Raw genomic sequence first — 12016 nt, 5'->3', positions numbered from 1 at the left:
TTTTGTTAAGTACCCCGGAACACCTGGATTGTGGGAACTGATGACTAGGAAGAGGCCTGGCAGCTATACAGATCAAGATTATGAACATTACAAAGAAATATTAATAAAATCAGATGCTCTATACCAGAACAATGATCCCACACAAAAAAGAGTCAAGTCTAGCAGTGGAGCAAAATACAATAATTTAATCAAGCCCATATGGTCACAGATCAAGACAGGCAGTGGAATCAAACAATACAACACCCTGCCCAAAGAATTTGTGTGGGTTGATGATGTCAGGAAACTTGTAGATAGGTTATTGGTGATAGCTGGGGAGGAAAATGCTGGGAACCACAATTTTTACAATGAAAAGGTTGGAATTATGGACATGATAAGCACCAAATTGTCTAATTTTATAGTGAATGACCCTAAGGGGATTGGATATCTCATAAAAATTATTAATACTCTACCACCTAAATTTTGGAATATTTCTGAGGGTCGGGGGTTGGTTAATGACATTATAAACAAGCTGCCATTTGAACTACATATTCCAGGCTATCAGTATTGTGGTCCAGGCACAAAATTGGATCATAGATTAAACAGAGGTGATCCTGGTGTTAATCCTTTAGATGCTGCTTGTAGAGACCATGACATAGCATACAACACAGATTCTGATCTTTGGTTTGGTTGCTTTGGTTTGATGTTTTAAGTCCACTTTATGCACAGTAAGGCTAATCGGGACTGGACCTACAGTTTAAAGTGGGATCCGAACCACTATGTGCCTCCACCGGGTATCGAACCCTGGATCCCTTGATTACAAGGCAACGACGCTACCACTGCGCCATCGGGGAGGCCCTAGATTCTGATCTTGACAAGAGACATGTTGCAGACAAGAAATTAGAAGAGGCTGCATTTGGTAGATTTGTAAGCAAAGATGCATCTTTGAGTGAAAAAATAGCAGCATTGGGAACCACCATAGCTATGAACACCAAACAAAAACTGGGGTGGGGGTTGTAAACATGTATATAATAAACCTACAATGAAGGCCAAGGGTGTTATGTATCAAATACCTTATGCAGGTCTCAAATCTCTTAAAACTATTGATAGTCTTTTAACCAAAAAGCAGCGCAAGAAAAAAAGCTCTTGTCTTGCAAAGGGCCATGGTATGAAATTGTTGCTTAGTACCCCCCAATTAAAAAAATTACAGCAATCAAGAAAAAAATCACATGTGGGGGGTTTCATATTTACTATCCCTGCCATCTTAGCTGCTCTCGGGGCTGTAGGGAGCTTGGCTGGGGGATCAGCTGCCATAGCAAAAACAGTAATAGATGCAAAGAAAAATAGGGCAGAATTAGATGAGCAGAGGCGCCATAACCTGGCCATGGAGAAACAAGGCAAAGGTGTTAAGAGAGCCATGAATAAGTTTAAAAAAAACAAGAGCCGCTTACAAACCAAGATATTGAAGCTTTAATCAAGCCACTGGGCATCAAACATTTTAGAGGTGTGTACATGTCTGATTCTTTACCGGAACAACCACTCAACAAAGAGTGTGGCATTGTTAATTTGGATGAGTACAAAAATCAGGGCACTCACTGGATTTGTTATCTTAAATATTTAAAAGATGACGCATTTGTGTTTGATTCATTTGGAGGTGTTCCACCTGAAAATTTAATAAAATATCTAAAATCAGTTAATCTTTATTACAATAATGCCCGTGTACAAAATTTCAAAGATGTTAATTGTGGACATTTGTGTTTATCTGTTCTTAGATATATGTCTCAAATAAATAAACCATCAATTGAAAATTTTCAAAAAGGCTTGTGGTATTTAAAACATCATGGGGGTATTCCATCTCACCAGCCAAAATTCAATATTGAAACTCAAATTACATGATGACATAGTGTATCCCAAAACAATAGCTCTCAGAGCATTTTACGGCATGTACTTGATACCTAATATTACGCACCACAACAACACAATTGCAGTAGGGGATCAAAAAATTGTCATCACTCCAGGGCAATATAATCTATCCACTCTAAATGCTCAATTACCCAGAGGTATAGTGTTAAGTCAAAATTCTGTCACTCACAGAGTAGAGATTGTATCTGCTACAGAAACAGTGGATCTGGGTACTATAGGAGAGCTGTTGGGCTTTGAGAACAACACAAAACTTGAAGCGGCCATCAAACACACTGCTATGAATATACCTAAATTCTTAGCCATAGAGACTCTGAATATTCACTGTAATGTGGCTGAGGGTATGATCACCAAATCAAATGGCATAGGCACTCACAAACAAACCGGCATCATTGCAACATTCAAACCTAATTCCGAATTCATGGAGCCAATCATCTACAATCCATCCCCAACATTATATTTTCCTGTGTGCCATAATAGAATAGATTACATTGAGTTGATGGTCACTAATGAAAAAGAAGAATTAGTTGATTTTGCTGGAGCCACAACAACTGCTATCATAGAGATTAACATTTAAATAAAAATACATACAATGGAAAATATTGAGAGTTATGAGCTACAATCATTCCCTCCAAACAGGAGGACATTTGCAAATTTAAATCAACCCAACACAGAAATCGAGGTTGATCTTGATGTAGGGGACGGCTTTATACACCCCCACAGAGCAGATCTATACATCAAATTTGATGTTGTAAAGCTCGATGGAACAGATTATCCGGCAAATTCGAATATAAGATTGGTAGATAATTTTGTGCCGCATCTGTTCTCTGAAATTGAGATCAGAAAGCATGGTGTTGTTATAAACAGAATAGATTATCCCGGCATTACCTCCACAGCTTTGGCCACATTAAAATTATCCAAAACCGAGGCTTCTTACTACAAAATAGGTGGATTTGAAGCTGGTGATAAAATATTATCTAAGAACCACACAGTGCTGTTCCCCATGCGCCTGTTGCCAGGATTCTTCTCAGATTACAAAGATATCATGTGGAAGGGTGGTTTAAGAATTACATTTAGAAGAGCTGCAAATGATAATAATGCTTTGATGAGGTACAGTGCGATAAACCCTACAGGGGAAGCTCTGCCCAATACCCTACCTGATGAGGGCAAGTGCATTATTCAGACTATGGAGTTAAGAATCCCGGTTGTTGAATATGAGGCCAGCTATGCTCTTAAATACAAAGCTGATATCCTAAAAAATCCACAAATTCCTCTGCAATTTTATACATATCAATGCGTACAGAAGGTTGCCACTGGTACTTATTATGAATTTGATGCCACAAATTCATTCTCCAGCATACAATATGACATGCCGGATTTTGTAGTGGTATTGTTTCAGACTGGAAGACACAATAATCAGGAAAAAAATTCAAGTAAATTTGATAACTGTAACATCAAAAACATATATCTTAAAAATGGCAGAAATGAGGTATTTCCTAGAGAAAATTATAATTTAGACATGTCCAAGGGTGATTTTCTCAAATTATATGAGGCTTTTTCGGCTTTCAAAAGGGTCACTACGGGCAATACGGATATGTATTACACTCCAGATGAATTCAAAACACAGAGACCCATGTTTGTAATCAACACTTCAAAAAGAAAACAGGTTGTGGTGAATGACAGGACAAACATTAAAATTATCTGTGAATTCCACGAGGCTTTACCCGATGACACCATATGTAGTGTCATTCTCATAGGTGAAAAATCATATGTTTATGATGTAAGAAATGAGAGGGTCACAGAGCAATTCTAAAAACCCGATTCAAATACAGAGGCCCTTTAGATATAAAACAATACTTTACCGTCAGAAAATATATTACCTACCCATTTTATAGCACCTCTGCTCATAGCAGAAAAGCTTTTATACCTACCCAAATAACACAGCACATCTGCCAAAAAGCCTAAAGCAATTATTCTGTTGCGACAAGACCAAACAATATCCGAGAAGGCAATTCCTCAATATGATAGATGGTAAGTAATTTTCCTGAAAAGAGCATAGTGTAGATAAGAATTTCTCTTTGAGTTCCATGACAAATGACATGTAATTTCCCTCGGAAAAGGCACAGTGTAGGTAATGTCAACAGATATAATCTCCCAGGCATTTACTAATGGGATTGATCAAAAGATTATAAAAACATGGAAGCATGTTTGTTCGCTCTTTCCCATTTACGCACAACTCGGGAAGCAAAAATCAATACATAACAAGGTTATGGCTAGACTAGAGGGGCGCTCTGCATATTGCATTGTTTTAATATTAAATAAACAAATTGAATACTATTCAATTGAACTTAAACCAGAAGTAAATATGTATAGGTAGGTATGGATACAAGTTTATAGACAAAAATCTGCTTGAGGGGGGTTGATACTTTCCGAAGAGCATTTTTACAAAACTCTTGGGTTAGGCAGGTGCTACACTTGAACAAAAAGCTCATATGGCCATGTTGAGCAAGTTTTAAGTATAAACAAATCAATCTGAGAGAGCTCTTCCTTTCTGAAGGGGCATTTTTACAAAAATCTTGGATTAAGCAGAGTTCCACACTTGAGCAAAAAACTCATATGGCCATGTTGAGCCTGTTTTAAGTATAGCCAAAACTGCTGGAGAGGTGCTCTTCCTTTCGGGCACTGTCCGTAGTATCAATACCACTACTTGGGGTATTAACACCTTATATTTTTAGTCGTGTTGTTATGTGAGCAAAACTCATGCATGCATGTAGGTACTGATTGTGTGTCCCAAAATGATTATCGGGGTTTCATAGTCGTTTAATTGCCCTTATCGTAACAATCTGTAGAATCTCTGAAATGTAAAGTACAAAGAACTCCGAACCCCAGACATTTAGCCATCACCTAGAAACATCTAAGGAATGTCTTGTCAGATATTGCCGAGCTTCCATCATCACCAATAATGTTGGGTAGAAGAACAAAACTTATATGGAAATAAACAACAACTCAACAGGTTTACATGGTGTATCTTATAAATGTTCCATGTGAACACCTTTCGTGACACGCACACATTCACAACGCTTCTCGACTCTTTCGTTCGACAAACTTGGACGTCCATAACTCTTCCTTTGCAGACACATTCAGTTGTTTAAAACTTGTTAAACCATCGACGAATGTTGTTATCGGAAGGAAGATCACTTCCAAATCGCCGTCGAAAAGGTCGCTGAACTGAAACAGCAGAAACACAACTTGCAAATTCAATGACACGAAAGGACTTCTGCACGGGAGTCGCCAACTTGTAACACACCTACGCCACTGTGTCCGATGGGAAACAAATGATAAGCGCTCAGGGTAGCAAACTTCCACAGCCGTTCTTGTCGTACATGTACGATATAAACATTCACCTTCGTCTGTTGCAATATACCAACTAATTGAAACCCAGATAATCATTTTGAGACACGCTGTATTATTTTCTTATAAAATGTTCTTATTTTACATTACATATCATATGAAAGAAGTGTAAGATAGTTTAATGATACAATGAACCTTTCATATGCTAAAAGTTGTGTTATTTTTCTATTTGGGATATTCCTTGACTTCTGGGAAAGAAGTTTTTGAGAGACTGTGCGTTTTGGAACTTACTAATCTGTTTTATTGGATTTGTGATCAAGCACTTGGATTTGGACGGGAAATATTCTGAGCCAGATGATCTTTCCAATTTCCTTATAGCCTACAGGCATAGACATAACTTGGCGGGGGCAAGGGAGGGGACTTGCCCCTCCCCCCAAATTTTCAGGTTTATTAAAATTTACAAGTTAAGGGACCTGCGGAGCAAAGTAATAAAGAGTAATATTTGTAATTTCGCAACGTCAGTTATTTAGCAAATAATCCTGGACGCTGTTTACATGGGATGGAAATCTCTTTCCTCAAAGTTTAGCTCCAGGTTTGATTCTACGCCATCAAAATTAGGCCCAGTTTAATTCTGCTCCCTCAAAATTAGGCCCAGTTTAATTCAACCCCCTCAAAATTAAGTCCAGTTTGATTTTGCCCCCTCAAAATTAGGCACAATTTAATTCTGCTCCCTCAAAATTAGGCCATTTTATTCCGTTCCCTCAAAATTAGACCCAGTTTAATTCTGTCCCCTTAAAACTAGAACCAGTTTGATTCTCCATCCTCAAAATTAGGCCCAGTTTGATTCTACTCTATCAAAATGAGGCCCAGTTGGATTCTGCCCCCTCAAAGTTAGGTCTCAAGTTACGCCCATGCCTACAGGTAATGTTGGTTTACATCAAAATGAATAAATCCAGGAGGTTTGATGTGATTATAATTTTCATGTGTGTTTGTGTAACGTATACGTTATGCAGGATTTACGTGGATGCTGTAATAAATCATATGACTGGAGACCACGAGACTGCAGCTGGAACTGGAGGAAGCACGGCAGACACTAAACATCTGAGGTACCCATCTGTTCCTTACGGGCCAAGCGACTTCAATAAGAGAGACAAGTGTTCTTCTTTAAGCGGCCATATTGATGATTTCGGCAACGCTGAGCAGGTGAGAAAAGAAAAATTGTTTTATTGATTGATTGATTGATTTGGTTTATTTTACTTGTTTCTTCAGCCACTTTTGGCTAATCGCGAAGATGAGGATGAAAGATGATTTGATGATTAGATAAAGGGATACTCAAGCCGGGATTCGAATTCTGGAGACCTGCGTCGTGTTATAACCACTCTGCCACGGAGGTAGGAACAAATATTTTGAGTGCTTATTATTATAAAGATTTACTCCTTATTAATAAGAGATAAGAACGTATCTGAGAAGTAAAGTTACTACACCATTGACTGGATGAAGCTATGATTGAAGAAGCTAAATATATAAATTAATTAGAATTTAGTAATGTACAACTTTCTTCCCGTCCATACTATTTCCAAACCGTGCACTTCTCAGTTTCTTTATTGCCGGCCTCCAAGGCGTAGTGGTTAGCACAGCGCGCTGCGACGCCAGAGGTCCCAGGTCCGAATCCCGATCCCATCATGGATGTTTCTGAGTGTCCCTTCATCAATTTCATCGTATCATCACTCATCCTGATCTTCGCGATTAGCCAAAGTGGCAGAAGTGCTGATGGACTCGTGCGGATAGTACAACAATTCTCAAGCTTTTAAATGTGTTCAAAACTCCTAACTAACTGCACATACTTCGAGGTTCTGTATCGCCACTTTGAACATTAAAATGTACCATAAAGTTTTGCTAGTTGTGGAGGCGTGAAGATTTCGCAAAAATCTGCAAGAACTCCATGGGTCGGGGGAAAGAGTATTTGCCTTGCCGTTTTGCTGGTTCCCTTCTCTCTCTCTCTCTCTCTCTCTCTCTCTCTCTCTCTCGTGTGTGTGTACATACGCACACACACACACACACACACACACACAAACGCAAAACAAAGAAATAAATGTATCTATATCACCGACTGTATACATCCAAATCTTTGAATTGTAGATCCAATCCTTATTTTCCAAAATACTCCTATCGCCTACCGTGTAGCAGAAGAATGTGTTAAAAAGCAAGAGAAAGCAGAGGTGAATAATATGCCGTCTACTTCACACTTAAGCCTATAATGCAGCATGTGAATAATGGATGATCAGGACTTTGGAAGAATTTTGGAATGCCGCTTGTCGTTAGTGAAATGCTCCTTTCCTTGAGCCGTCTGCGAATTTGTTCGTTCGTCAACTCTTTCATCTTAAAGGGAGACGTTCATAATTTATTCATTCCACATTCTAATTCAGGGCGGCAAGGGTTGGATTAACTTATATGCTTCGAGAGCACATTCAAGACGGTTAATTTATTTTCTTTTTGCGCTTTGTAGTCTAATTCGAACTCCTTGAAACAAAGAATGTTCACGATTTTTTTTTTTTAAAAAAAAAAGCTTAAAAATGGAAATTAAATATGCTTTATTTATGCAGTGTTTCAAAGCAATAACGAAAGGAGACTATACAAATCTACAACATCCTGCTAAAAGTATTACTTAGATTTCTCTATCACGAAACTGGGGTGACAGCCAAATGCCAACCTCTCTTCCACGTAGTACAGCCTGGACTTCACACTTTGCAGACTAACGAGGATCTGGTGTCTTGACCTGCAGCCAGAATAATCATCTGTGGGCCTCGTGTAGCTTCGTTCCTATGCATTTGTGATTGTCCCTTCATAAATCTTATCGTTCATCCTCATCTTCGCGACTAGCCAAAAGTGGCAGAAAAGCAAAATAAAATAAACTTAATCAATCACTCGATCAGAAAACTAAACATCTGCGACATGTCAACTTGTCCTATTCATTAATGCTAAAACATATGGTGAAAGAAGGGAAGCATATATCATATACACATGTAATTCATGTTATGTTCGACATTTGTTGGCACTAAGATTCCTAAAAACACATGGAAGGAATATTCTATCTTATTAGCAATTATGTTAACGTGGGAAATGGTTCGTATAGGTTATTCCATCTTGGCCCAACCCCTCCCCCCAAAAAGATGCCTGATACAGGAAAATGTGGTAAAGTTTAGACAGAAAGAAAAAGGAAAATGAAAACATAGCTGAAGGTTCTCATACGAGATTGTTTTACAGTCAGGAACACTTCTGGGTTGTAATGTTTCCATTGAGAGTTAATGGACATGTTACAACCGTGTCTGTCATTGTACATGTCACTCAGAGGTCAATTTTTATGGTTAAGAAAAGGGGCTCCATAACTCATTAGAGGGCATTCGACCCCCCCCCCCCCGGCGTACAAGCAAGGAATTCTTCCCCTAAAAGACTGCTTTATTTTGATATTATCGCATTCCTGTAACGGATCTGTATCCGTGTTACTTGTAACTAAAAGTCCCTTATAACGCAAATTACTGTAGCAAATGGAATTATATGTAAAATTAATTCCGAAAATAAGTTTCGCGTAGCGATATTTTCGAACGTAATATGCGTTTTGGGATATCATACCGTCTGCAGTTACGAGACAGTCGTCTGTATCATTGCCATGTGGTCTTTAGAGGAAATGCCGCGTAGGAGGAATGGAGAAATGTCCACGCAAAACGTGCCTGTGCCGCAAGTACTTGAGCCACGGTGGCGAACAAACAGAGTGTTACAGATCTGGTTGACAGATGAAGTGACAAGACGGAAAGCTTCGCCTTCCGTGACACATCACAAGAGGCCCTTTCGAAGAGGTTCACTTGGGAAAGTATGAACCACCCTCCGTACAGCCCTGATCTTGCTCCCAATCACTTCCACTCGTTTTCAGCTTTAAACTGGAGCTGTCGGACTCCATTGGTGGACATGACGTGCCGTTATCGCCTTCCTCATAAACAGGGCACTGCATGTTATGCGGACAGATTCCTCAAACAAATGCAGCGGTACACGATCAGTGTCTCATTATTGGCGAAATCTATGTAGAAGAGTAGAATTAGTGTCTGTCTCCCTACAGGTAATTCATTTATATTCATGATAATTAAGTCCTGCGAATAAAAGACTCGAATTTCACATACATTTCCATTTGCCATACATTAATTTTAAGCTGACATGCATTTTCCCTTTATCCTTTCTACAGACAGGATTGATTGATTGATTTGGCGTTTTAAGTCCACTTTATGCACAGAAAGGCTAATCGGGACTGGACCTACAGTTTAAAGTGGGATCCGAACCACTGTGTGCCTCCATCGGGTATCGAACCCGGGACTCCTTGATTACAAGGCGACGACGCTACAACTACGCCATCGGGGAGGCCCTTCTACAGACAGGAAAATTACTTATTTTTATAATGAAAATGTCGTTGAAGTACATATTGACGATTTCTTAAGTTATTTTTCTTGTAAATTCATGTTACATATTCATTTCTCAGTATGAGCTGTTATAATAGGGAATAAATGAAAACTGCATAGAACGCCAGATTTTATATTTCTTAAATGTAGAATGTTACTTAAAAGCTTCGCCAATAGAGTAATTCTAATGCTCTCGTCTCTTAAGAAAATGATCTGAGGTTTGATTCCCGTCAAAACCTTACAATTTTTTTTTCTCATCATTTGTTTCAGGTGAGGAACTGTGAACTTCTCGGGCTCCATGACTTGGATCAGGGAAATTACTACGTTCAAACTAAGATCCTGGAATACCTGAATAGGCTTACCAGCTACGGGGTTGCGGGATTCAGGTAAATGCTCAAGAGCTTTTATGATCATAAGTTATTATATCATGGTATACTAGTTGTATCATAAGTAAGATTTGATTTTTGTGTGATAAATGTCGCATGTCCCCTGTGAAATAAGTAGTCCAGTACTATTTAAATACATGACCTAGATTTTAGATTTGGTATTCCTACGTTGCAGTTCGAAACATGAAAAGAGAATGTTTGATTTTGCCGAAGAAGCATTCTATTAAGTGACGTAATTACATATAGAGTCGCTTTCATGCCACTTCTGGTTAATTATGCCTATTTTGCAAGGCTACACTGAAATTCATTTCATTAATGACAACAACGAAGTGTTTGATTTATTTAAAATTAACGCACAGTGCTTAAATTCAACCATTGCTGAATTTTGAGCACATCATTAACTGGATGCCTTGCACTATTATTAACGTTGTGTTTTTTTATATATCTCTAAATTTTTTTTTTTATTTACATAATTCAGAACATGGTACCATAGTACATAAGTTAGGAAGTCTGGGAGATCAGTTTGCACGCATATGGTCACAACCTTTTAACCCTTAATCCGTATCGTACCCAAGGCGTTGGGTAGAAGTGAGAAGTCTGCTATTATTATTAATATAGCAGGGGGCAGAGAAAGGATTGCTTAATAAGTAATGACTCAAACGTTAGGTTATTGACTTGAGAGGCTGTTGTTGAATGCTAGGTGGAATCGAGAGAGAGCGGGGACGGTTGGCGAGCGAACGAGATGGAGTAAGGAGCAGGGATTGTAAGAGAGATAGCAAGTGGGGAACGATTATTGAACAGTGGTGCGTGAACAGAGAGAATTCTGACAGGGAAGTCAGACATGTAACAATTGAGAGCACAATTTGTGGAAATAACCTTCACCCAATTGTGAGACAAGTAATATCATTTTCTTAATAATGTCCATATAGGTTCAGTCGTGGAAAGTACAAAATCAATTTATTGTACATGTACAGGGTGGGAAATAACCTTTTGCTAGGGGTCTACAGTAAAAAGTAACAACAATTAAGAAATTATGGTAATACCAAATGTTTACTACGACAATTGTGGTTACAAAAACAAAATTAAAGTTAGTATGTCCGCCGTTTGCTTCTCTCACAGCACGAAGACGATCAGGGTAGGAGCTCAGAAGATTCGCAAACAGTCCGTATTCCATTCCATGTCACGGAGGACTTGTTCCAGATGTGCAAGGAGTGTTGGCCGGGAATAGCGGTCCGATTCGCGTTCCACTATCATCAAGGACTCAACTGCGTCCTTCAGAATAGCCCCAAAGTGTTCCGCTGCATTCAGGTCCGGTGATGCACCTGGCCATTCAGAACTGTTGAAGAAGTCAATGCCACTTCGCCGAAGAAAGTATTGGTTTTAGCATTTGCCTTGAAGCAAGGGGCTTTGTCGTGAACTAACTTTTAATTTTGTTTTTGTAACCACAATTGTCGTAGTAAACATTTGGTATTACCATAATTTCTTAATTGTTGTTACTTTTTCCTGCAGACCCCTAGCAAAAGGTTATTTCCCACCCTGTACATTCTTTTGCCATTCCTTTGAACGTAACCTCTTGCACAGAGGGCTGCACAACGGCCAGAATCGCTTACTAGGCCCGCCTGGTTGGTCGGGCGGGCGAGTAAAACTATATACCTGGGTTTTGACCCGTCAAGCATCGAAAGCCCACGGGTAACTGGAAGGCCTTGCAAGACGAAGCTCGCTTATCTTCAGCGAACGCTGATTCCGGTTTTGCACCGTCTCCAGATACATGAGTCACGCAGTCACCGTTGCCAACTTTTAGATTCTAAACTGTTCTAGGAGCACTTAAAATGTTCATCACTTTTATCAATTTGAAATTGCAGACATTTATTCCTTGCTAGAAAACATTTGTATCGCTCACACCCAGTGGCGGCGATTGGGTTCCAAAACTAGAGGGCC

General features: G+C 39.1%; 2 protein-coding genes across 5 annotated transcripts in view; one reads left to right on the top strand and one right to left on the bottom strand.

Annotated features, from left to right (window-relative positions):
- gprs (speckle type BTB/POZ protein) overlaps window positions 1–12016 on the bottom strand; it is a 352627-nt gene that overhangs the window by 295104 nt on the left and 45507 nt on the right. The window lies entirely within an intron of this gene.
- The window catches only part of LOC145986365 (alpha-amylase-like), a 307352-nt gene that overhangs the window by 263388 nt on the left and 31948 nt on the right, over window positions 1–12016 (top strand). For all 4 annotated transcript variants that reach the window (XM_083120266.1, XM_083120264.1, XM_083120263.1 and 1 more), the window contains exons 4-5: window positions 6261–6450; window positions 9963–10078. In XM_083120266.1, coding sequence (XP_082976392.1) covers window positions 6261–6450; window positions 9963–10078 — 306 coding nt within the window. The remainder of the gene's footprint in view (window positions 1–6260; window positions 6451–9962; window positions 10079–12016) is intronic.

This window comes from Lepisma saccharinum, chromosome 4 (genome assembly GCF_977018435.1).
Source record: "Lepisma saccharinum chromosome 4, izLepSacc3.1, whole genome shotgun sequence".
In the NCBI taxonomy this organism is placed as follows: domain Eukaryota; kingdom Metazoa; phylum Arthropoda; class Insecta; order Zygentoma; family Lepismatidae; genus Lepisma; species Lepisma saccharinum.
The sequence above is the reverse complement of the archived record's forward strand: the minus strand, read 5'-3'. Positions and strand labels throughout refer to the sequence as shown.